This window comes from Platalea leucorodia (assembly GCF_965183815.1).
Source record: "Platalea leucorodia genome assembly, chromosome: 18".
NCBI lineage: Eukaryota > Metazoa > Chordata > Aves > Pelecaniformes > Threskiornithidae > Platalea > Platalea leucorodia.
Window position 1 is genome coordinate 9,764,368 of NC_138840.1, and position 26,549 is coordinate 9,790,916.

Below are 26,549 nucleotides of genomic sequence, written 5' to 3' on the forward strand. Positions count from 1 at the left end.
CAGCCTCCAAGTGCATCAGCACCAGAGTGCCGGCGATGCCCAGCAAGGAGCCGACAGCGGCGCTCCCCCAGCAGCTCAGTGTCACCTACCTGAGCCTATGCGAGCCCGGGACATGGTGGGCGAATCGAGCTTGTGAGCCGGCACTGTCAGGTAGTTGTTCATCTGGAATTGGAGCACAGGGACCGTCAGAGTGGCCAGGATAAATGGGGAAGGGGAGGCAGGGAATTGACCCCAGGCCACAGAGATGAGCAAGAAGCAGCAGCGGGATGCAGAGGACGTGCATGCGTCCTCCCAGCGATGCTGCAAGGACTTACACGGAGCCTGCCCTCGCGCTGGGGGGATCAGAGGGCAGGGACCCTCAAGGCCTGAGGTCCCCCACTGAAATCTGAACCTCAGCCCCCTCCCCATACAGGACACCGACGTCCTTCCCAGGCTGGGAAGCCCCCCGCAGCCCCCCATCCTCCGCAGCATCCCCTTGACACCTTCTGTTCCAGCTGCCGGGCCTTCTGCCTCCGCAGGAGCATCTGGTTCCAGGCTTCCTCGTAGGGGTCGGCCACAAGCGTGTGCCGGTTGTAGGATCGCAACTGGGAAAAGGGCCCAAGAAAAGGAGCCAGGTTAAAAAAAACACAGGGAAAGGCAAAGGAAGGTCACTGCACGCTTTCCCTTGGAGGTGGATGAAACAGCCACCAGTGGGCAGAGCACCTCCAGGCAAGTGGGTGGCTCGTCCCTTGTGTGCTGCCATGGGATGCCTGATCTTGACCCACCTTGGCCCAGCAAGGGTTTAAACGCTGGGCTCAGCCACTGACCCAGCCAGCCTCCCCCTCAGCACTATCCCAGCGCCATCCCAGGAGGAAAAGCCTCCTGGGGAGGGAGAGCCAGACCAGGAACACAAGGGGCAGCAGGGCAGGGACACCAGTGGTGAAGAGCCCAGCCAGCCCTGAGGGCCCAGGGAAGCAGCGGTGGCCAGGGGACGCCTTACCCTCTGCCTGGTTTTCTGCAGGTTGTTGCGAAGGATTTTCCGGATCTCCTCCTCCTTGTCCTTGGACAGGGCCGGAAGGATGCGCTCCACAGGGAGGGTCTTGGGGTTGATGTTCCTGCGTGGACAGACAGGATTCAGAGTGACGCTGCGATGGCCATGGCATGACTGAATGGCTGCTTGCCCTGTGGCCACTAGCAGGGAGTGCTCAGCCTACACCAGGGGCCTGTCAGAGGCACAGGGTGGCCAGGGCTGGGGAACTCACTGGATGGAGACAGTGGAGACAGCAGAGGGGATCTTGCCTATGCCCCCACTCTCCACCAGCTCGATTGCCTGCTTCATCTCCATCTTGTGATAGAAAGCGATGAGCTGGGGCTCCTTGGACCGCTCCCCTGCAATCAGGCACTTCTTCACATACTTCTTGTTGAAGCGATTCAGCCTTCCCGAGGACGTGGGGAAAGGAGGAGCAGCGATATATCAGACCTCCCACTGCCCCCGAACCCACTCCCAGCTCCCCATCCCTGGCCCAGGCCAGCAGAAGATGGTTCAGTTCCCACCAGCACAGCTCAGGCCAGACCTTCCCCGACTCCCTCCCGAGCCAAGCAGCCTCCGAAACACCCAGCAGCTGCTTGTACCCACAACGGATAGTCCTGAGCTCCTGCAAGGACCAGCCACCGGCAGCTCCCGCACTGCCATGGCCACGCCGTGGGTGGCGTAGTGAAGCGGTGCGGCCCTGCAGCCCCACTCGCACCCAACCCAGGGCCATAATTCATCGAGGGCAGTATGCGTGTGGATATTACAGCCCAGGGAAAAATCCAGCACAGGGCTGCAAAACCTGCTGGGTGGCGATTCAAACCCTTCCCCATCTCCGCCACCGGTCCTGCTGGTCACCAAACCTTCACACTCACTTGTCCTTCCAGTGGTGATGCCCGTAGTGACCACAGATATCCTCAATCCCCGTCAGAAGGTGATCCAAGAACTGGAAGAGAAGGTCCAAGGCATAGGCAGCTCGCAGGGCTGTTGCCCACCCTCTCCCCACCGCAACACCGACGCTGACACAGGGGTGAGGGCACTCAGGGGGTGCAAAATCAGGGCTGTGGGTCCAGGATGGGCCTCAGGAGGGCAGCACGGCCCTATGCAACCGGGCTGCTGCTCTACCAGGCACAGGGGAGGTCTGGGTTGGAGCAGGCACTGGACGACACAGATGGGGGAGAGCACTCCCTCCGTCCCCCCTTACCTTGGGCACTGATTTAAGGGCAGCTCCCACTCCGTAAACCCGCCTGGTTACAGCGGTGGAGGTGGCAGAAGCAGAGAGAGAAGAGGGCTAAGGCGGCGAAGAGAAGCGCGCGGGAAGGGCTGGCCGGGCGCAGTGGGTTACCTGCGTGTGGATCTCTTCGTTGATGGAGCGTTTTGTCTCTTGCTTCTTCTTCACTGCCAGCAGGTCCACCAAGGGCCGGATGGTCATGCCCTAGAGAATGGGGAGGGTGGGTTAAACCTCTCCCCAGGGCACACCAGTGGGAGTGCGATGGGTTCAGCACAGCCAAACCACAGGGCTCCGCACCACCGGTGTCACCTGGCAGCCTCAAGAGCTTTTGGAGAAGGGGGACAGCGACAGGGTCAGGGATGGAGGCTGGGGACATGCTCCTCACTCTCCACACACACACGAGGCTCACTGAATAACCCCCTTTCCCTCTGAAACCGCACTGCGACCACCTGCGTGCCACCAACCTGCACGAAGACTGTGAAGAAGATGACCGTGATGATGGCTGTGAGGAACATGTCCCTCATGCCAAAATGCTTATAGTCCAGGAGGTAACAGAGGGAGAAGGCGATGGCTCCCCGCAGGCCCCCATAGGCGATGATGAACTGGTCCTTCGGTGTCAGCTTCACAATTCGGAACTTGTTGATGAACCAGGTGAGGACCAGGACGCCTGGGGGAGCGGGGCAGGGCCTCGTGTGAGCGGATGTTGAAGGATGCCCGCCAGCCCTGAAGAAGACCCCCCAGGAGCCCAGCTTGCAGCCCAGTGCAGTGTCACCTCCTCGGGGCCATGAGTGCAGGTGGGGGCTGTCCTGCTCGCTCATCCCAACACCCCTCACCAGCTTCAACCCCACGTCTAGTGCAAACTTGGACTCAACCCCGTCTCCCCACAAAGCCAACCACCAGCAAAGCTGATGCCCACGGTGGAGCAGTGCTGCCCAGTCAACTCCAGTCTCCCCAGCAAGGCAAACTTGAGCCTCGTGGCCCTGAGAGTTGCCCATCACCCACAACCATCCCCAAGGACTTTGCCACCACACTGACACCTCACCTAAAACTCTTGCGATGAGGCAGAAGAGCAGCGTGCTGATAACAAAGGTCCAGTTCCAGTAGTGGTGGCCAGCCACGGTGGAGACGCCCAGGAAGATGAAGATGAGGGTCTCGCTCACGCTGCTCCACATCTTAAGGAAATACTTGATGGTGGTGTGGGACTTGTGGGAGATGTTGGCTTCCACATAAGGCCGCATGACCACGCCAGAGGCGATGAGCCTAGGGGCAAGGTGGGGGCACTCAGCAGCCATGGGGACAGCCCCAACCGCTGGCCCTGCAGCAGCATTTTGTCCTCTTATACCAAACCTCAGAGCAGGACAGGGCTTGTGAGATACCAGCAATTATTCAAGGCCTCCAGAGAAGGCAACATGAGGTTTCTCCTTCCCCCCTGGCAGGGCAGGAGCAAGCACTGGAGCCAGGCAGCACAAGACCATGCCGTCTTGAGTGCTTAGCAGGCCCTGCCTGCTCCTGTGTGCCCAGGAGAATGGGCAATGGGCTGCCTGTGCACCTGGATCTGTCGGACAACTCAGAGTCACTTCCCTCATCTGCCTCCCTGCATATCCCAGCCCAAACACACCTCTGGTCCTCACTGGGCATGTACTGGCCATGCTGGGACAGCCAGAGGGCTGCGGTTACACCAGAGTAAATCCTCCAAATGGTCCTGGGGACAGGAGGGCATCTCATCCCACCCGTGCCCAACTCACGCCATGATGCCGGAGAGGTGGAAAAGCTCAGCGGAGAGATACGCCATGTAGCTGTAGAGGAAGACGAAGAGGGGCTCGATGACTCGGATGTGGGAGGTGAAGCGGGATGTGAAGGCAGCGATCACCCCATAAATGACACCCACGAAGACACCGCCCAGCGACACCACAAAGAAGCTGAGGAAGCCGAGGATGATATCGATAATGGTCACCTGCTCGAAGTTGGCAAACTCCTCAAAGAGGTGGTAGAGGACCTGGGAGGAAGAAGGGAGAGGGGGGTTCAAACTGTCGCAGTGGCAAGAGACAGCCTCACCTCGGAGGAGACCTGCTCGGGGACCTTCCTTGGGAGAGCAGCAGCAAAGGGAGCCAGGCAGGTACCCAGCACGGCACACCTGAGATGAGGTGTGCCAGTGCTTGGTGACCCTGAGCTGGGTCCTGTGCTTGACCAAGCCTCATGCCAAAAAAAGATGGTGGTGCTTTGCTGTGTGAGACAGACCCGTAGAGACCAGCTCCCTGTCCTCCGTGGCTCGCAGGGACATGGTGCCGTCAGAGACGTGGCTGGGACAGCTCTGCTCTCCAACACAGCCCTGACCACTGTCCCAGGAGGGGCTTTGGTCAAGGTCTGAACCAGCCAGAGACTGTTCCTGCTTCCCAACGAGCAGGTGAGGACAGATGCAGGCTGGGGGACGCCCGACAGCCACATGGAGAGAAAAGCCAACATCTGCCCTGCTCAGCCCAGAGAACAACCCAAACCCTCATGCCATTTTGTAGCCAAAAGGGCGACCTCGAAGAGGAGCCCACCCCGGGCTGCATCACCTCCTCCCACCCCCAAATACATTTACTGGAGAGATTTTAAAGCAGAAGCCGACACAGCCGTGTCAGGATGGGAAATGGGCTTCAGGGCATCCTGCAGGGATGGCAGAGCTTGCAAGCAGAGAGAGGGCAAGGTGCCAGCTCCTGCCTGCCAGGGCCGGGTCCTGGGACACGGGCAGGGACAGACGTGACAGCAGAAGGCAAAAGCGTTCCCCAGGGATGGGAGTGGGTATGCAGACCCTGCAGGGAGCCCCTCTGGCCAAAAGTGGGGGAGAAGCGCCTGGAAAAAGCCCTGTGGTGGGACAGTACGTTCCTCGCCAGCCTTTGCTGTGTGCTGAGCAGCCGGCGCCGAAGCGGACAGCTGGGATACGGGAGAAGAGCCAGGAAAAAGCAGTGGGTTAGAAGTAAATTTAGAGGTCAGCTCTGCAGAGGAGGACGCCGTGCTGACGGCCAAGCCAGCACCTGGACACAGATGTCCTTTGGAAATGGTATGGCCCCAGAGCGGGGTGGCCTGGCCCTCGAACTTCCCAAAGGTCCCTGCAAAGCTGCTGCTCAAAAGATGGGCGTTGCGGGGTGACCCAGGCGGGATGCCAGCCTCGCTGCAGCCCCCACAGCTCTCCCCTTGCCACGGCTGGCTGTGTCCTGTCCTCACACCTCCTTGGTGCTACAGCTGGGGGACAGCAAGGAAGACCACATCAGGGACCATGAGGAAGGAGACAGGAGGGAGCAGCAGCTACATAGCAGCACTGCCTGACCCAGCACCAGCCCCTCCGTGCTCCTGCTCGCCTTCCCTGGGAGGACAGGCACGAGCACAGCAGCAGGCAGCCATTTCACCCAGGAGAGCAGATTCCCAGGAGACCAAGGCGCTGGGCACAGTCCTGCTCTTCATCGAGAGGTGGTAGCTGGCTGGCAATGTGCTCTCGGCTTCCCCAAACCGCCAAGTAAAACGCTTCACCTTAACCCACCTCTGCGGTGTTTTAAGCTGCTATATTTAGCTTTGCACCTGCAAAAGGTTAAGAGCAAGCGGAGCTGCCGCAGCTCAGCTGGCAGAAGGCACCCGGCAGCTTGCAATGGCCCAGTCTACGGTTCTGCCCTCAGGGCTTGACGGAGAGCTGCCCATCCTGGTGCCACCACCCAGAGATGCTCCACCAAAGGGAACCCCACCCCCTTGGCCGATCCCCCTCATCTACTTACGACCGTGACGGCATCGTTCAGAAGGGACTCCCCGAAGACCAAGATGTGGAGCAGCTCGTTGATGTGGATCTCCTCAAAGACGGCCAGCACGGCCACCGGGTCCACGGCCGAGATGATGCTGCCGAAGAGCAGGTTGGCCAGGAGGCCAATGTGGTTCAGGCCAGGGCCGCCGAGCTGGCACACGGCGTACATCAGGCCACCCAAAAAGAAGGCATTCCAGACCGTCCCCACCACGGCGAAGATGAGGATGGTGCCCAGGTTCTCAGTGAATTGGCGCAAAGGGAGGAAATAGCCAGCATCCAAGATGATGGGTGGGAGGAGGAAGAGGAAGAAGATGTCCGACTTGAGGATAGGGGGCTTTTCACCCACCCCTTTGATGAGCCCCCCAACCAAAAGGCCCACCACGATGAGCAGGCAGCTCTCGGGAACGATGTTGGACACCGAAGGGATCACGTGGAAGCCTGGGAAGGAGGAGGAGAAAGCAAGACACACACTGGTTATGCGACTGGAGGATGCTCTCTGCAGGAGGACACCCCTGTGGGAGCCGGGGACCAGTTCCCAGCCCTCCCTGTACTCTTCAGGGTCATTTGCTCTTTGCGTGCCTCAGTTTCCCCTCCTAACCCCCTTCTTCCCCACACTCCCAAGCTGTAAAGTGGAAAGTGCAGCTTCACCAGGCCCACATACCCTGGCATTGCTTGATCTCAGTTCGGAAAATAAGAGCGAGTCCCAGTTCAACAGGCAGCAGCCGCCCTCCGGGTACCCCGGGGTCTCCAAGGGGACCCCCAGGCCTCCGCGACAGCCGTTTGCAGCACAGGCAGTTCTCACAACACAAGCTGTTGCTGGCTCCAGCTCTTCCCATCACAGCTACTAAGCCCAGGCACACGTAGGCACTGGCATTTACCTCCCGTCAGACGGCAGCCTGCCCACCGAGTGCCGTTACGCCCAGCGCGCCAGGCTCTGGCAGGAGGCAGCAGCGCAGAGCCCGTCCCTGGGTGTCCCTGATGCAGGGGACAGGGAGGGGAGCTGGTGCTCGGTGGGTTTGAGGATGCAATTGGAGCGGCTCCTTATTCCCCCTCCTGCAGCTTCAGGAACAAGCTGGGAGGTTTTATAAGGCCGGTTGCAGCAACGCCTGCCTTCCCTGCAGGCAGGGCTGCGCCCGGGCACAGAGGAGGGACAGGACATATCCTCGCGGTGCAGGGCTATTCCTTGGAGTGCGAGGTAAGAGGGAACTCATTTTCCCCTTTTTGAATCACAGCATGACCCCAAATGCAGACCTCTGTGCCAGCCATGACCCGCTGGGATGACATCCATCCACCACACACAGTCCTGGCAATGCGGGCAGTTGCCTGCCGGGTGGGGCAGGCAGCACGACGCCAACCGAAGCAGCACTTCAGCCAACGCGCTGATACACACAGAAGGATTTTGGGTTCCCTGGATCCTCTCCCAGGCTTTATAATTATTATTTTGAAGTGCGGCACATTTGTTCCCTGGCAAGGGAAGCGGTTTAAAATAAGGAACCCTGCCTTGGCATCCCGTGTTCCTCCGTTCCTTCCGGCCGGGCGGCTGTGCCATCTGCACATCATTTCACAACAGATTAAAAAAAATCCCTCCCTAACGAGCCACCATCCCGCTGACGATCCGGAGCGGCTCTGCACCGCATGAGCACCCCCGTCCCCCGCTGCCGAGCCTGCAGGGACCACATCTGCGCCGCGGTGCCGGCTCATCCCTCCTCCACCTGTGCAGCCAAGCGGTGAAGGCGCCGCACGAATCCGGCTCTGGTGGGAAAAGCGGTTGCTTCCCCAATCCCTCCCTAAGGACAGGCAGTGAGTCAGCTACTGGCCATGGCCACAGCCAAACGCAGGTCTCTGAGGGCAGGATTAGACCTCAAATTGCTACCTGAGCTGCAGGCGCTGCCTCCGGCGTGGGCAAGCCCGACACCACAGGGGCTGGAGGTTTCATCACACCCAAGGCTCCATGCGAGCCCGGCTGTGCCGTTTCGGCAGCACCTGGGTGGCTCTGGCGGGTCTCGGGTGCCGGAGAGATGGGGGAAGCAGTCTGGTTTCTGCCTTGGCTTTGCCGCAGCAGCACTGATCTCTGAGCAAACCGACCCGTGGCCCTCGGGTTTGGGCACGAGGGGAAGCTGGGAGGAGATGGGAAACATCCGAGCTTTCTCCCAGTGCTCTCCCAATGTCCAGCCACCTGCATTCAGGCACCTCCCAGGCTGGATGCAGCTCCCGATTTACCCCCAAGGGATTCTTCTTCTGTCTCCGATCCCCGCTGGAGCCCACGCAAGCGCTGAGCACCCCAAAGCAGCCCTGGCAGGGAGCTCCCCATGGGAGGGGAGGTGATAATCCCTTTTCCAAGCACAGCTCGTGCGAACACCGGGAACAAATGGCCCTTCCAGCACACCGGGCAATTGCCCATCTCAGCATACGCCAGCCCTGGCCAGAATAAGGTTTAAAGCCACACAAGCAGCGAGAAGCCTGCAGCAAATCAGTTTTCGCTTGCTAAGTACGTTCAATCATGAATAAAACACAAACACTGACAATTAAGAATCCCTCACTTCTTCCCCACAGGCCCCAGGATCCCATTAAACTGGAACATTCGTGTGCTGATGTGAATTCAATGTTTTAGAGCCTTTTTGTAGGGCCCTAAAAATATACTCACATGGGCTGCATGTTAATTATGCCTTTGATTTCACTGAATCTCAGCCATTTTTCGCTCCCCGCGTTCTCTGCTCAGTATTTTTAGAGCACTCGAAAGCTCATTGGTACCAATCTGTTGCTGGGATCCTGCTGGGATCCTGCTCTGAGTGCCGGGCCAGCATCCCACTTTGGGGTGGGGGTGATTAATAGGAAGAAATGCTCTCACCGCAGGGGTGATGCCAGGCAGGGGCAAACTGGCCCGATCCCAGCTCTGCACCTGAATTTCTCTCCTGGAGGAAGAGGGAGGCTGCGGCAGGATGCTGGGCGATGAGGATGCCCGGCCACGGGCACATCCAGGGGCAGCGGGAAGGGGAATAAGTCTTCATAATAGCCTTAATAATAATAAGCCTTAAAAACCCCCAGGCTCCTGTTCCCGGCTGCTTTGGTAAAAGGTTATTTGCACAGCAGTTGCCTGGGCCGCTCGCCTGCCCAGGTACCTACTGGTGCCACCCACCCATCCCCAGATGTGGTGGCCCTGCTGCGAACTGGGACTCGTCTGCAGCAGTGGGTGCTGCAAATTCTCTGCTGCCAGCGCAAACCTGGGACGAGCCGGGAAGCAGGGGGGGCACAGAAAGAACCCCAATGCTCCTTCATTGTCCTCTGTTAAGCAGCAAGTGCTTTTTCCCGCAGCAGAAGGGCAGGAGCCGGCATCCAAGAGGTCCCCCTGGCTGGGAGGGCTCCGCAGGACTCGCGCCAGCTGCACGGGAAGCGCTTCCCTAAGGAGCAAGGGGCAAAATGGAGAGGCAGCACCTGCACCAGGCGTACGAGACTCCCGGCACGCTGCTGCCAGCACACCCTGAATAAACAAGTGATGCGGGAGAGGAGAGGATGAGGCAGCCGGTCTCCGGCACATCCGCATCTGGAGAACAAGCAGGGATGCGCAGGAGCGGGCAGGCGAACGCATGGAGCAGCTTTTCCTGTGGAGAAGCACCCACTGGGTTTCAGCTGGTTTTCCTGAACCCCACGAGTCCCCTGAGACCCCATTTCCCTGAGAGCGACCCACAATCCCCAAATCACCAGCACAGGGTGCACACAGTCACCCAAGTTTCTTCCTTTGGAAAACAAACTCCATGGGAGCAGCTCCCCTATCAACAGCATCAAACACCACCAAAACTATTAAAAGCAAGAACAGTTGAGTGAACATCAACCCCGAGAACCTCAGCACACAAGGAAAAGGAAATCCAGAAGTTAACAGTTCCTTGCCCACATCACGCACCCCGGCTTGCACGTGCCCAGCAAGGCGACCGCGGGGATCGCTCTCTGCTGGTGGCCAGCTCTTCCTCAGGTCAGGGCAGAAAGGAGCTGGGGACTGGCTTTCCAGTTTTAACCACAGTCTAAGGACTTGAAGGACACGAGGAAATCACCATCCTTCAAATTAAAGAGATTTTGGGCAAGGAAAGCTGTTGAAAGGCGATGCTCATGCTGCAAAAGTTTGCTCTGCAGCTTCTGAACACCAGTTGTCTTCCTTTTGGTGTCAGCAGATTGCATGGGGCCATTTCTACCCAAGTGCAGGCAACCGAGGGCAACATCAGGAATTTTCCTCCACCAGCTTCAGCAGTGGCAAGAACCATTGGTGCCTGTTGGATTGTTCAGCAAGGCAGATGATTTTTCCCCTAGGTGCATAAAGCAGGCTTGTCTTTTGGAGGCTGTGGAAGCTGAACGAAGACACCTGAGCACAGCCCCAGCACGACGAGCCGCTTCGGTCTCCAGCCTCACCCCAGCAAATGCGAGGGCTTCCATTTCAGTTGCTAAAGGCTCATCCCCATCCTACCAAGGGGGAGCTGGGCTGCTTTTCCCAGGGCCCTGGCTGCTGGCGGATGCAGTGCCATGTAAATATTTACTCCCGACCGAACAGCTTGGGAGAGACTCTGACCTACGTGTGGTTTTTTCCTTCCTCGGCTGTATCTGGGTTACCGCAGCCCCGGCGTGCGGGCCGGATGCTGTGCCTGGCATTATATAAGCTCCATCCAGCAGTATCTGCTCCTTTGCTGCCTAATGACTCAAAACCCACCATATCTGATCTGCTTCCATCCTCAGCCTGGGCAGGAAGAGCCTGAAGGGATACGGAGGGAAGAGACATGGAGGGAAGGGTGCTGGGCACCCAACCCAGACCCAGCATCCCCGCCCCGGGGGAACGCTGCTGTGAAAATGGGCCAGGTCCCACACAAGCATTTGCTTGAGGCGATGCTTCTTGCACTGCGGCTAAAACAGAGGTGATCTCCATGCTCCGAGCTGCTCACAGCAATTTGGAAACCCTCTCTCAAGGCCAGAAGAGGACGATTTGCAGCTCCCAAACCAACAGCAGTTCTTGAGGTGGCTCCGGTGCTGGGAACCTCCTGCAAAAGGGAGCAGGGAGCATTCCCCTTTGCTCAGCCCAGCCTCATCCCACAGCAGAAAGCCCCGAGGACCACAGGCGCTGTGTCCTACAGCATCTGCAAGGTCCCCTCCCTCCCCGCCTGACAGCATTTCCCCGTCCCAACCATGTCGCTCCATATGGCATGGGACCCAAGGTCAGGCTTAGTCAGAGCTCTGGCAGCGCTCCCCTAATTTTAAAGGCCTCTCTCAAAGCTGTGTGGAAAGAACATTTTAATAACATTTTAATCAAACACTTCACAAGAACACTTATGGCGAAAGAAAGGAGGTGAAGCCTTCACACACTTCCCTGCTCCAGGCCAGGTCTGGAGACATCTACATCTCCCACCGCGGGGACATCGCTGGGCTTGGAGCTGTAAGAGCAATCCCCATGGTCCTAAGAAATACTGGTGTTCAGAGGTGGTAAATGAAAAATAAAATAAAATTTTAAAAATATTTATATATATATATATATAAGAAATATATCTATAATGCCGATGCCAGAGGCAGCCTGCACCATGAGACAGTGTGCCAGCCCTGTGGACCAGCACTATGGGGTCCCCCTGGCTCCCAGAGCCACCGCACACTTGTCCCCACGAGCTGTCCCTGCAGACGGGATTGCCATCAGCCATCACCTCCTCCTACAGCTGCAGGTTGAATTGAATTTGGCTGGGGTTAACGTCCCCTCCTTTCACAGGAGAAAAAGAAACATGAAGGAGGAGGGAAGAAAACCACTTCACACGCTCAGCTTGGTCGGTATTTGAGTCGGAGCCCGGCAAACAGGGAGGAAGGAGGGAAGGGAGCACGCGGCGTGGCTGGGAGGGCTCGGCACATTCACGGTTAAGCGGGATGCTCCTGTGGCTTCACCCCAGCTTCCCAAGCGCCCACGCATGGGAGCATTGCGGGAAAGCCAGGCTGCTTCCAGGAAGATGCGTGCTAGCTAAGAGGAGGCACCAGAAATGAGAACGGTTACAAAAACACCCTATCCTCCCAGGCTTCAGAAGTTTATTAGAGCGGCTGTAGGCTCCAGCAGGCAGGCAGCAGCCCCGAGAGAGAAATTACACAATTATTAACTGGGGATTAGACAGCTCTTCCACCCCCTGGATGATTTTTTTCTGAGAGGAGGTAGATGTGGGGTTAGTCTGGGCGAGGGGATGGTGAAGCCCCCCAGATGATGCTCGCTGCAGCCCCAGGGACCCATGGGTGCTTGTTTGAGCTGCAGGGTGGGGCAGAGCGGCGGCACGGCTTGGATGCTGAGCATGCTGCGGTGCTGGAAAAGCCCCAGGAGAAGGCACGGGTCGGAAAGGAGGCGGCGAGGGGGAGCAGGCATGCTCAGAAGGGCTGCCCTTCTGAAGGACACTGCAGAGAGCACCGGCTGGAGGAGACACACGTGTCTCAGCAGCACCAGGGCCCCTCCAAAGGCCACTTTAACCCTTTAGGACACCAGGCTGGCAGGGGCCGGGTGGGCCATACAGAGACACAGCAGCTCTGCGTCATCAGCAAACCCGTCAGCCTGGTGGCAAGGGATGCAGGAAGGTGCGGACACCTTCCCACGTTCCATGGGACACGGGGACCATGGAGAGCCCTGACACGTGGACGCTTTGCTGGATGAGCCACAAAGTCACTGATGTGTCACCAGCCATGGGGACTAGTCATCTGCAAAGCCACTACCCAGCACCGTCCCCTTCTTTTTTCTCTGCTTTGAAGAAACAGCGGGGCAGGGAGGAGGGCTGGGGCTGGGCTCCAGGGTCTGCAAAGCACTGAGACCACCGTGACCTGGCTTTCGTGCTCTGTATTTTGGGGTGGTAAAGGGTCGAGGATGCGGGGTTAAGCCCCAGGCAGGGTTAAAGCCCTGCAGGAACAGAAATCCCTGCTGCCAGCTCTCCTGCCATGCCAATATCTCATTAGCTACGGCTTTACCAGCCAAGGGGTTCCTAAATCAGGTCCCTCACGCTGGTGAGGCACTACGCTTCCTCCCTCTCCGCAGGCCCTCCTCGCCCCCGGGTCCACTGGGGCTCGTGCCGGACGTGCCGAGGGGATGCTGCCGCGCGAGACTTCTGTCCCACAGCACGGGGCTGGTGGGAATCCGGCTGCGCTCTGCTCCCGACCCCACCGAGGCCGCGTTTTGCAACCAGCTCCTGGGGGAAAACCCATTTCAGGCTCCCAGATTTTGGTCGCAGCTTCTCTCCATTTATCCCCTTTCCTCCCAAAAAAGGAGCTGGATTTCTCTCTTTCCCCACCCAACCATGGGCCGCTGCTGCAGTTGCCCAAAGATCGGCCAGGCTTTGCTGATCGCTGGTGGCCTCCAGCACAACCCTCGCGGGACGTCTCGCAGCTGCTGGGAGCACGCGTCAGCCCTGCTGCGCAGCCTCCCTTGTAAAATGGAGCCGGACCCATCAACCTGCCTGCAAAGACGGGGAGCGAGGAGCCAGGGGAAGGGCGCAGAGGGAGAGCTGCACGCGCCTGGCACCGGCACGGCCACCAGATGTAATGGGGAAGTCTCGAGGGAAGGGGATGAACGTTTAACTTGCTAGAAAGGAATTAAATAGCTGGTGATTTACACCTAAAAATAGAGCAAAGCCACAGCTCGTGTCACCCTGCAAGGGGAGGAGGTAAAGCCATGATACTTAAATTACACCCATTGCGTCTCACGAGCTCCAACGTCACCACCTGCCCTGAACCTTCAGCCCTCCCGAGCACCGACGCAGCTCGCTCCAGCAGCCGCTCCACGGGGGCGGCACGTGCGGGGCCCCGCCGCAGACCGGTGGCAAACAGACAGCCCCTCGGCTTTGCCAAACCCTCTTCTGCTTCACCATGGAGCAGGGTTTTAACGCAGGTCTGGCTCTCCCGAGGGCTCTCCTGCAGCTCTCTTTGGGCTGGTTTCAGCAATTTGGCTTGCTTGGGGCAACCCTTAAGAGAAGCCTCAACGTCCAGAATGGAGAAGTTTGGATTTTCCACCCCAAAATGGCATTTCGTGTTTAGAAGTTGACTTTTTTTTTTGTTAAAGATACAGGTACAGAAAGAGCTCCTAAGCAAAACAATTTCCTCCAGATCAAACCAAATGTTTCACTCAAACCGCATTATTTTCTTGTCGCTAATTAGGAAGAAAAGCCAAGAACCAGGAAGGTAATTAATTTATACCGCTTTTTGTGACTCACTGAGTTAATGCAGATACCAGACAGGGGCCACACAGTCGGCACCCACCCAAACCTCACCACGGGCTTGGTGTGCAAAGCAAGCACAGGGAGAGAAGGGAAAAGCCAGACATCCAGCCCTGATTTCGGGGATCACTCTCCTGCACCCCAGCCACCCGCGGGCAGGGGGCTGTGACCAGCCTGATGCTCAGGACTCAGGCTAAAATCCATGAGCATCCAGCACTGTGGTGCAGCCTCCAGATATTTTCAGTCTGCAAGAAGTGAGGATCGAGTACAACCATTTTGTCTGCTTTAAGCAGGGCACGGGACGCAGGCAGGGAGGGAGACGAAGCCCCGCGCTGCACCGCAGAGCTCTGCCAGCTCAGACCCACCGAGGCCATCGCTGCTGGCCCCGCCTGGGCTGGGTCCCCGCAGGGTCTGTCCACCCTAACGCAAGGTGCCCAGCACAGCCCAGCTGTGACCGTGGCCAACTCCCAGACCTCAGTTCTGAGCCGGATCGCACACAACGTCCCTACAAGTTGCGTTGCAGCAGTCAATAGCCATTAAGACCCGTTGCTAGTTGCTGAAGGTACGGTTTTATTTTCTCTCGAACGTTACCGTCCCCCTTGCCTACAGACCTTGTGCAAACAGCTGGGTCCCACCTTGCAGCCGCTGAATTGCCCCTTGTTTTCCCTCTCTTCCCCCCATACTGCAAACAAACCAGGGGCAAATGGAAAGAGTTTCCTGCGATAGGAGACCGAGAGCCACCTGGTACAGCCTGCAGCTCACTCAATCTCGTGTATTCAGCCCTAACGCCCATGGCGAGGCAAACGTGCACGAGAAGGTGACCTGCCTGGACCCTACCTGCTTTGCAGAAGATAAGAACAGCATTGATAGCATCGGGCCAGCCCACGAATGAGTCAAAACCAGAACAAAAAGCAGACACTGTCAGGTACCAGCGTGCAACAGCCTTGCTGCAGCTTAGCCACTCAGCCACAGCAGCCAATAACTTGCACTGGCCTGGCCCTTGCAGACCTTGCAACGACTCGTGCAAACCGGCTCGGTCAAGCCCTTAACGTACAGCCACGTTAGCAAAAGCAGGCAGTCCCGCATCACAGCATCAGGTAAGAGCCCTTCATCCCAGGCAAAGGGCAGACGGCTTCTCTGCATCCCTATGGCCAGGAGGGGCTGGCGGGGGGTTTGCAGCAGGGCTGCCATGTCTGACAGTTTCCCCGTTGCACCACCCTCCTGCAGCAGCAGTTTGCAGCCAGTTCCCACTGGCGGGCCCTGAACAATTCCTCCGATGGGAGGGGAGACAAGTCTAGACACCCTGCACCCTGAGGCAGCTGGGGAGAGCAGACACGCGCTTGCCTTTCCCAGCTCTCGCTGTCCCCTGGGGACCTTCGGGGAGCAAAGCCCACGCCCCAGAATAGGATAAACAGCGAATAAGCTGCAGGCAGAGCCTTCCTCCTCAGGAGGATGCTGAGAGCTCCCCATGCCCCGTGCTCATGGGGGACGGATGGCAGGGCATGAGCAGGAGCCATGCTGGTCTGGCACTCTGCAAGGTCAAGGGGCCATGGAGAAGACAGCAGAGAGCTGGTCTGGGGTGCAAGGCTGTGCTATTTCATGCCTGGAGCCTTTCAGAGAGCAGTTATTTAGAGGTATTTCATGCATTTCAGGTGCTAGGATAAGCAACGGCCATAGGGACTGGTGATAGCAGGAATGGGTCTGGCATGCTGTTGAACCAGCTACTACGGCAGGGCACGGAGGGGAGGGTGAGCAGGCAGGTACCGCTCCTCCCCACCCCACTGCGGCCATGATGCGGCTGGGAGCGCAGAGGGCGAGGAGCTGAGCTACACTGCCCACGAGCCCCCGTGCAGGGTGCAATAGCCACGGCAGGGCAAGGGCAAAGCATCTCCTGGTAACTCAGTGCCTGCAGCAACGTCACGTAGGAATGTGCCTCTAATCCTCACCGCCGTGCCAGGGCCTTGCCTTCCCCTGGGAGGGCCTGCTTAGCCCCCGCTGGGGCTGCTAGCTCCACCATGGGCCGTACCAGCCGTGGCAGGCATCACCTGGCTCCAAAGGGACGCAGGGGTGCCAAACATCATGCCCTGTCAATGCAGCCCCCTCCCAGCTGTGGGCAACGTCAGCAGAGAAATACCCATGGACAATGACGGCACCACCAGGAAACCACGAGGTTGTGCCCTTGGTGTAGGGCTGGATTCGGAGACGCAGAAAGGTCCCCAAAAGCTGAGCAGCCTGGGGAACACAACCAAAGGTGTCACTGCATCCTGCAGCAGCTGGAGTCACGAGCCGCATGCAGATGAGCCCAGCTCCCCACCTGCCCTGACAGCCCCCCAGAAGCAAAATGCTCCCCTTGGCAAAGGAAATCTCATTTTCTCTGCCCAGAGCCTTGCTGGAAGGTCGCAGGGGAGGAGAATGCTGCGCTGCAGCCAAGTGAGATGCGAGTGTCGCGGGACCTCGATGGCAGCACCGCAGTGCTGCAAAGCGGGAGGAGGATGCAACGATCCCAGGCGCGCAGGAGAGCTGTGAATCATCTGCAGGCACCCTGGATATCAGCCTGCCAGGATGGGCGGACCCCCTCGCAGAAAGCTGTTGTATACACTTATAAACAAGCTGCTTACGCAGACCAAGAGAACTTCAATGATAACAAGGAGAGATCTCTTCCTTGGGGCCCAATCCAGGCTCAGCACCAGCTCTCCCCTCCAGCACAAAGCTGCGTCAAGGGGCTGCTCCTTGGTTTGCAGCTTGCCCACTCAGCTATTCCCCCATTGGAAGAGGTTGTGTCCCTCTCTCTTCCCAAGCACCCGGCATGGGACAGCTCAGGGAAGCCCGCCAAGACCTTTGCATGGTCCAACACCCGGTGTTCCCTGCAGCTCTGCAAACCAGACAGCAAACGTTCGTGCCACCGAGCCTGCGACTTTGCAGACAAGCGCCAAACAGCCGGCAGCAATTCCTCCCAATTAAACCTTGCTGCCCTGACCCAGAAGGTCTGGTCAGCCAGGCGAGCCAGCAACAGCCCGAGCACTCTCTAATCTTCCCCCCTCCAACTCTAAAAGATACCTTAATTAATTAAGATCAACCCAAACTAAACAGTTGGCTCTGCTGTGCCGTGTGGAGCAGCTTGCAGCAAACTCTAATTGTGGTCCTGGCATCCGTCAGTGGGAAAGGGATTCATCCTGCTCCCCATTGGCACCGCTCCAACCTGTGCTTTCAGTTGCCTTAGGTTTAGGTTTAGGAACCAGCCCGCCCAGGGTTCCAGCCCAGCCAGCGCCTCCCCGCAGAGCTGGCCCTGACCTGGGGCACCCGCTGCAAGAGCCACGTCTGGGGGAGGCCCACATCCAGGACAACCTCTCTGAAACAGGCAGAGGAGTGCCGGGGTGCAGCTGCCCTCGCAGGCAGGGCAGGGGCGATCGCTGCCTCCCTGACTCAGCTGCCCCTGATTCAGCTAGCGACTCACAGGCAAACCCTAAAAAACCCATTTTTTTCCTCCCACCCACTCCACACCAGGATGCCTGCATGGCCCCACGTGTAGCAGGAAGCAGCGGCACAGCAGGCAGCCCACAGGCAGGCAGGCAGGCTCCTGGCAGCTTGCAGGGAGCATCCTTGCAGGCTCCCATTGCGGGAGGTGGCCATCACAGCAGCTGCCTTTTGGGACCAACATCCCCCTCTGACCAGGCTGGGACGGGGCACAGCCTGCCGCTCGCCCAGCGGCACCTCGGCTGGGTTGAGAGAGCACTGGGGAACGCACCAGGGAGGGCAGGGAGCACAGCATCGCCCTCCCGGGAGGAGAAGGTGCCCAGGCACTGCCGTAACGCGCCGGGAGGGCAATCCACGGACAGAGGCGTTTAGTAGAAACACTTGAATTTTTTTTTTTTTTTTTTTTGAGAGCAGGGAGAACCAATGCAGCAAAGGCACATACCTTCATTTTATCTCCGAAGCACTCACAAGAAATTAACAGATCAATTGGGAGTCTTTTATATAGCTGGTATTAATTTCCTCCCAGCTGTAAAAAGGAAATGAGAGACAAAAGACATTAAATGGACTTGCCCAAGTCCCCAAGTGAACGGCGTGAGAGCTGGCATGAGAATCCAGCAGCTCCCAATTTCCAGTCCTATGTTTAGATAATACTTCTCCTTCAAATCAGAAGAAAAGCCAAGGACACTCTGCAAGAAAAGCAGATATTAAGAAAGACCTAATTACTATTAAAGACTGAGAAACCCACAGCGCCCTGGACTGTCACCCAACAGCTACAGCATTTCATACGGGGAGGAAAACACAGAGCCAACTGGAGATGCTGCTGGAGCAAGCAGCAATGGCTTGGGAAGCTTCAAGGCTTGGTTCCATGGCACCTTGAAGAAACCTATTCCAGATCCAGCTGTGCACAACTGTGAGCAGAGCAGCTCTCCTCCACCTCTCTCCAGCTCCAGAGCTGCCCCATGACAAGCTGCCGCAAAACCCAACCTTCTCCTCCAGAGCTTTGAGAAACCGGTCGAGGGTTGGGTGCTACGTGCCAAGCTGGCTATTAAAAACCTCTGGTGACTCGCTGGTACTCCAGTAACCCCAGTCCCCGCTGACTACATTCCTCTAACGGGCACATTACAAGGCCGCTCCCAAACCACAGGCTGAGATTAGCAAACCTGTTTAAAGCCTTCAGGCGCGCTCCACGCACAGTTTTTCTAAGGCGGGACTGTATGAATCTTTACTAGCTTGTGGCATTCATCCAGCAGGAGCTGGGCATGCAGGTACGGAGGTGCATGGGGACAAACCGCCATGCAAATTTCTGCTCTTGCTGCTCCAAGACTCATTCTGACTCTTCTCCCCCAGCTCTGGACGGCTGCATCACGCAGCCAAGCCAGCAAGGCTGGGCTCTCCCTGGCACAGATCGCTTACCCTGGAAAACTGAGTTTTCTACAGGGCAACAGCATCCTCATCTGGGTTTACATCCTTCAAAAGCATCAGAACAGCCACAGCAGCTGGACTTGAGCATTTTGAGGAGGCCTAATAAAAGAAGGTCTAGAAAAACTGCTTATGCTCCAGGGAAAGGGGCCAGGAGCTAAACATAACCACCCACCAGCCACGCTCTTCCCAGAGCGCTTCAGCTGTCGCAAGACGCACTGGATGCAACGAGCAGCTGGGCTTGGAGGGGCCCGCGCAGCACGTCTGCCCGAAGCTGCGGGATTTCTACAATAAAACCCTCCCAGTTACTTTCTGCATGGTGCGAAGTGAAACTTCTCGCTGTTTAATGCAGATATTGAATTGCTCTGGAGCAGAAGGTACTCAAGGCAATGTGAAGAGATGGTACCTGGTCACCCAAAGTAAGGCTACAATCTGGTCACCCAAAATAAGGGTGTCGCTCTCCCAGCATCTTGCCCTCAACCACATGGCACAGCATTTAATACACAGTTCCTGCCGGCCCCTGAAGCCTTGGGAAGAGTTAAAAGCTGAGCCAGCCCGAGGTGATCATGGACAAACTCTCCCGGCAGAGCAATGCCAATCGCCCTTCCCAGGAAGGGCAGATTTCCGATCGGGAACACCGGCAGGAAAGACAAACAAAAGCTTTTCAGGAAATAACCTGTTGGTCTCCACTCTGACGGGAGGGAGGAGGTAATTGCAATTATCACTGATTACTACCGGGCTTTGCAAACCCAGACAAAGCAACACCACTCGCAGCACACGCCAGCATTGAGTCGAGAGCCAATGCGAGCACCCAGTCACCTTCACCTCTTCCCCAGCTTTCGGCAGGAGCTGCCAGCACACGGAGACCCCGCCAGCTGAGCCCACGCTGGCGAGGCCCGGGGGCTGGAGAGCCGTCCCCGTCAGACGCCGTTTCAGCCTCCCAGCATCCCCCCAGCCGGGATGCAGGCAATGCTATTTCACACCCAGGCAAGCTAACAGAAGTGCTCCTGGGAGCAGATGCTCTCTCCTCTATGCAGCCCTTCACAGACATGAGAGGAGCCCGTACGTTGCAAAACACCCCCCCCCAGGGACCGAGACTGCCGTGGGAAAAGCACTCCCAAGGGAAACTGAGGCACTAGCAGCGCTGGATACACCAGCTCTTCTCTTTAAAGGCCTGTCTGTGCTTAAGTCTGTGCCTGTGGCATTTGTGCTGTTAAAATCACCAGCACTGGGGTGGGAAGCTGCCTTCTCTCCAAATACGTCATTAAGATTTAGCATGTCGTGACTCTGAAACACAGAATAATTCCAAGCACTGAAAAAAACCCTGCTGCAAATCTGCAAAAGGGAATCTGCTTCTGCAAATATGCATCTTGCAGGCTTGATAGAGAGAGGGGAATTATTTCCTACCAGCACCCTCTATTAAGCGGAATTCAAGAGCTGTCCCTCGAGGCTGATTGTATTGCGACTTTCTGGAGACAAAGATCATTGATGCTATGATGCTTATGAGTCACTCCTGGGCAACCCAAGGAAACGCGTTTGTTCTCTTCCGATTACAAAAAGTACTTCACATTCTCCAACCTTCTGCTCAGGGATCTCAAAACATCACCCCAACTTCAAACAAGCCTTTGGTCTCTCCTGTCCCTATTAAATCCATCACACAGGTGGGCCAAGCTCTCTCGGGAAGGAACCCCAAGCCTCGGGGTGACGTACCACCGAAGGTGACACACCACCGAAGGTGACACACCACTAAATTTGTTCTCACTACTCCACTCCAAGCAATGATCAATCTTTGATCTTGCCTTTTCTGACAAACACGCAGCAACGTGTGTGTGCATGCCCGTCTGTAGAACTTCTCATTTCATTTCTTCCTTCCCAAGCAGAAACGCACGTGTTCTGCACGAGGAAAGAGCAGAAGAACAAAACATGACAAGACAGCCATCCTCAATTAACACACAACTGGAAGATGCTGGAAAATTAGAGAGATACGCAAGATCTCAAATGCCACGTAGAATAGATGGCGATTGTACAGCTCACCTAAGGTGCTACATCAGTCGGCACCATGAAGTGAAAGGACCAAGCATCGATACTTGGTCCAAGTCAAACCATCCTCACAACTTCTCTGCTCCTCTGCTGTTCCCTTTGAAGCCGGCCGGCCCAGATTTCAAAACACCCAGGCTGTTATCAAACATACACCAGCAGCTTTGAGCCCCGACGGGCGAGAAGGAACCACTGACGACCCAGGCAGCCCAGCAAAGCCAGCATAGAGGAGAGGTGTAACCCAGCTCCATTGCCGCTCAGCAAGGCTGTGTTTTCACAGAGTATTCCGGATGGATTTCAGTTTTTATTTGAACAAATTAAGCCTTGGGGACCCAAAAGAGAAAAAAAAAAAAAAGAAATAAAATGTTTACAAGGCAGCTGCAGTAATTCATCCTCATTACTGCTTACTTTTAAAGTTTCCTCTCTCAGTCCCCACAGCTCCAACGATGGCTCCAGTAAGGACCGACTCCTGCACGACCCTGGGACAGTCTCTACAGCCCCCATCATCTCTGCAGTCTACAGCCAAAACCCAGGACTTGCAGGAGGGAAAAGGGAAAGGATTATGTTAATTAAATACTCTTTTGCAGGCCTAACGAGCTTCTGGTTTATACAAGAGCCACTGAGATGTCTGTCCCTCTCCTGGCTCCAGTCCCTCGGTGCCCCAGGTTTATACGCTCGTAAGCTAAAGATCGACCCTCTCCCCTTCCCTCCACCACCACTCAGTTTCCCCTTCCCCCATGTGTAATTCTCAAACCCCAAAGGACTCTATTTAGCCACGCTAATGTCAGGCAACAGGCTCGTTCTCCACCCCACTAATTCCCAAGGGAACTCCAGCACCTTTGGGTATTGTGGATAAGCCACGGTTGGGTGCCTGGGCTATTTGGAACGGAGGACATGAACCAAACAGGCCAAATATCAGCACGTTCTGCTCCTACCCTGCAAACCACCCCCCCGCTCTGCCGGAGGTCTCACGGGAGGGACAACTTCCCGACATCTCCCTGCAAGCCGGGCCAGCACCCACCTGGGCTCTGGGCGTTGCAGGACTCGGCGAGTCAACACCCGCTTCCCAAATTCCATCTGCAGACGGTGCGGGAAGCCAGCCCGTCCTGACCCCCAGCACGAGGTGCCCAAGCCTTCGTTAATAAACGGGATGAAACAACAGCTTTGGCTCCTGAGTGGCCTCAAGGTCCAGAAAGCAGAGCGGTGAAGTGGGCACCGCTGCGGGCGACAAGGTCCCTATGGGGGACAAAGCCATGGCTGCAAACCGAGCGTAATTCTGCTTTAATGGACACGGGGCTCACCAGGGAGGCATGGGCTGTGATTACAGACAGGTTCAGCTTTTCCCACTCCATCACCATCCTGTATTTCACAGCGGGAACCTTTCACTCTTCCAGCCCTAATTAATCTAATGGTTTTCTCAGATCCATGGAGGGAACAGTTTGGATGATTTTTTGCTCAGACACCAGCAACGGGCAGATCAGGGAGGAAAAAAAATGCTGTGGCTGTTCTTTCTGAGATGGCAAAGCAGAGAGAAAGGGAAACCACAGCATTTGTTTGGATCATTCCCCAACAAGGAAGTAGGAATGCAACAAGTCTGCATTAGCAGAGGCTGTTTAAATTCATTATCATGACAATTTACACTTTTGTGGCACCAGCTGCACCAGTATTTTAAAATCTTTTCCTGACAGTTATTCATCAAGCCTCAGTTCCCCTGCAGAACAGCCACCAGCTCACCGATACAAACGGGGAACATTCGGGGGGATCTCAGACCACACGCCGCCTTGGTGATCTGCAGCCCATGCATGAAATGAGCCAGGGCTGCCACTTGTCAGCGGGCAGGTTTTAAAAGAAACATTTCCCTCTGGCTCAACCAGGGAATCCGCATCAACCAGTCCCACAGATCCAGCTGAAACAGCCCACGAAACCTCCGGCAGCCCTTCCCACCAGCCAAGCTTTGCCGATGGCCATCCCCAGCAAAGCCTGCCTGGCACAGCCCTGCCTGGCGCCCAGGAGAAGCCAGCCTTGCAGGGGCAGAAGGGGAACAGAGATAACTCATCCCGTACGTCAGACACATATTTCCTACACGATGACGAAGGCTGGGGTGACGCACGTCTTCGAAAGCTTCTTTGCTGTCCCCTTTCCAAGCGTTGCAGGTGGCACCGGTGTCCCCGCGCCAGTGGCTTTCCTCCGGGGTGTTTCTGCCACGTCTGGTCTCAAGATCCAATTCCTGCACCCTGTGCCACCACTGCAACAGGTTTCTTACCCCGCTTATCGCCCCTCGCCCAAACAAATCCTCGAGTCCCTGACTCACAGATCTCTCTAAGACCCCTGGGGTGCCCCCTCCAAAAGTCCTGGTTTCAGGGGAGGGATGTGGGTTGCTAAAAGCATTTGAAAAGCACCCAAGTGTTTTAGCACCCAAATCTTGCTGCCAGCCAGCAGCCGCCAGTCTCTAAAAATGTTTCTCTGGCAACTTTGAAATCGTCCCTGCTCCTTCGTGCACAGGAGCCACCCCGCCGTGCCCAGAGCCTCCGTGAGGCTCCACAGCCCCGCTTGCGTCTGTCATGTTTTGCTCTTCTTTTCCCAGCTCCTATCGCCAGCTCGCAGGCACCAGGAACTTCCTTAATCTTGTTCCTGCCCAGACACCAGCAGCGATGGGGACGGTCAGTACTGGCCAAAGGCAACTGCTGCTGCAGGAGTGGCACTGAACACTGGAGCCTGCCGCCGGGATGCCCCGTGCCCGGTAAACCGGGCTGAGATGTGTCACCAACCGAGCCCCAAAGCTGCAGCGTGTCACCACGTAGCGCACCACAGCCCACAGCTCTGGGCTCTTTTTCTGCTCGCTCAGTGCAGACTCTCTCCCCAGCTCGCCTTGCACCAGCCCGGCAATCACACAGTGGTGATTTTTCTGCAAGTACCCGACCCAGACACACTAAAAACCTGAGTGCTGCGAAGGAATAAGAAGAGACAGAGCAATGACTCGGTGATTGCTACAGGCTCCAGCCCCAACCCAAGCACCGCATCAGGCAGCGAGCTAGCATCTAGCGCGCACCAGCGAGCAAAAGCAGGGTACGAGAGCTCAGCCATGAAGCGGTGCCTTGCAGGGACCCTCCGCAGTGGTCTCTGGTGGGGACAGGTAGGAAATCAAGTCCCCACTACGCCCTTGAGCTGCGAGGTGGAATGGCCAGGATGCTCCAAGGAGGCTGGGAAGCTCTCAGATGCTGAAGAGCCGTTTGGTGCAGACAGACAGCCCTGCAGACAGACAACAGGGCATGCCTCAATTGAAGGCGGCTCCTAACGCAGGATGGAAATACGACTGCTGTGCTTTTCTGCTTTAGAAGGTAGGGCCTAAGATGTGCTTTGGAGACAGAGGTAACCCCAACTTCTCTCCAAGGTGGGTAAGAGCCGGTGGCTTGCAATAAAGCTCTGACCACCAGGCCCCAGCCCATGTCCACACAGCCAGCAAAGGGACTGCTAACCACAATCTGTTATTTACACTCCTGACTCACTCCTTCCCTTTCCCCTGAAACGGAAAAATATTTACAGTCAAACCTGAATTCCCCTGAACATCTCCTGGAGCCACAGGAGCTGAGAGGTCAGTCCTCAGAGTCAGGAAAACAGGCTCTTGTGCTGAGAGACCCCCGGCTCTTCCCTACCCCTCGCTGGGCAGGGCGCGAAGGAAACCTGTACAATATCCTTGCAAAACCTTGGAGACGGCCACAGAGGGCTTCTGATCTGGATGTTTTACGAAGGTCTGCCCTTCTGCAGCAATGCAACAGGCTGAGGCAAAGTCTGGTTGCAACCCTCAGCAGCGAAGGCTTCTCCACTTTTACTGGCAAAGTCAAGCCATCACCAGATGTGGTCTGCACGTAGCTGGTGGGGCTTTGGAAAGGCATGGTTGTAGCTATCCCTCACCCCCTCTTCTCCTACACAGTCTTAAAATACCACGTGAGTATTAAGTAAAGCAGCCAGCACTAGCCTTCCCCTTCTCTACTGGGATTAGCAAAGCAGAAACAGCCCACGCCTGCAGGACACACTGGGGTGACAAGTCCCTCTGTCCCAGAAAGCGACCCGTCAGGTGGGGAATCCCCCAGGACCAACCTCCTCTGAGGCATTTTACAAAAACCCATCAAGAGAGGGAGGGCTCAGCTCGCACCTTTGATTCCCCAAACAAACTCACAGTTAGAGCTGCTGCAGAGAGGGTAAATCAGCTGGAAGGGACAGCCCTGGGACGCATTTAAGGCTGAATAGCTGTCTGAGGCGTCAGGAGCGATGAGGGGACGCTGAGCAACGGGACGGGGGTCGGGTTGCATCTCCTGGCCCAGAGCAGAGCCCTGTGGGCACTTCTGAGCTCCTCTACGTGGCCACCCTGCACTATGCCAGCTGATGACACCCAGAAATCATTCAGAGGGTTGAAGACTTTCAGTTTTGCAGCAACCCGTGGCTCCATCCCCAGCCCTAACCCGGCAAAGGGGCACCCAGGGCTGGAGGAGAAGCTGGGGAAGGGAAGTCAGGAGGTGCCAAGCTGCCACGCACAGCCCATGCTGCACCAATTCCCCCTCTTGGAGAAAAGATGTTTGTACCCTGCACCTCAGGGGTTTTTGCAGGGTTACCCTGATGCACCAATAAATGCACACTAACAGGACAGGGGGGAGAGAGGGAGACCGCAAACTCCTGTTCTGCTCATCACCTGCCTTCCCCTCTACATGGAAACTGGATGCTCCAAACCCTGCCCGGTTTAGGGAGCCTGGAGACGTGTGTGCCCCATCCTGCCATCGCAGCTTGTACTGCACAGGCGTGCAGCGGCGCCCGGTTGTGTAAGAGCTATCCCTGGGTGAAAAAAAGCATGTTTTGCTGCTCCTGAACAACATCCTCTGATCCCGCGTGGGATCGATGGGGCCGGTATTTAGACACTGACCAGCGAGACATTTTTGCAGGTCACGAGTGAAGGGAGCCTGAATATTCAGCTGTACCAGCAACTTGGGAACTACGTGCCAAGACAACGTGAACAAGCAACGCTCTCCCCTTCAAAACCCGGGAGAGGAGGCCCCAGGACTGCTCTGCTGCCGAAGCCCCTGTTAGAGGTGTAGGTAACCTAAGGTATGGATTTTGGCATAATCAGCATCCCCGCAGCTCTGCGGATCACCTGCCGTCTCGAAAGGACCCTTGCCAAACTTGCAAGGCAGCTTCTCCTAAAATATACCCCTTAAACACGCAGTCTTGCATAATACTTTTAACACGTAAGAACCAACGGGGCTCAGCTCACCGCCAGAAATAACTTTTCCTGCAGCAGCAATGAGCCCTAACTTCAGGCAAAGGCAGCAGAAACAGCTTCACGCAGCGGCCCGGCGCAGCGGCGATGACGGAGGGTGCCCGTGGGCGGGGGCGGCCGGCGATGCCCCCATGCCCCCCGCC

The 26,549-nt window shown here is 56.8% G+C and overlaps 1 protein-coding gene across 1 annotated transcript in view; it reads right to left on the reverse strand.

Moving 5' to 3' along the window:
* Positions 1-26,549, reverse strand: part of SLC9A1 (solute carrier family 9 member A1) — a 31,453-nt gene that overhangs the window by 2,718 nt on the left and 2,186 nt on the right. The window contains exons 2-11 of the mRNA XM_082329783.1: positions 5,990-6,450; positions 3,986-4,236; positions 3,283-3,500; positions 2,705-2,907; positions 2,355-2,444; positions 1,885-1,955; positions 1,242-1,415; positions 980-1,094; positions 483-584; positions 90-162 (exon numbers count right to left, since the gene is read on the reverse strand). Of these exons, the coding sequence (XP_082185909.1) occupies positions 90-162; positions 483-584; positions 980-1,094; positions 1,242-1,415; positions 1,885-1,955; positions 2,355-2,444; positions 2,705-2,907; positions 3,283-3,500; positions 3,986-4,236; positions 5,990-6,450 (1,758 nt within the window). The remainder of the gene's footprint in view (positions 1-89; positions 163-482; positions 585-979; positions 1,095-1,241; positions 1,416-1,884; positions 1,956-2,354; positions 2,445-2,704; positions 2,908-3,282; positions 3,501-3,985; positions 4,237-5,989; positions 6,451-26,549) is intronic.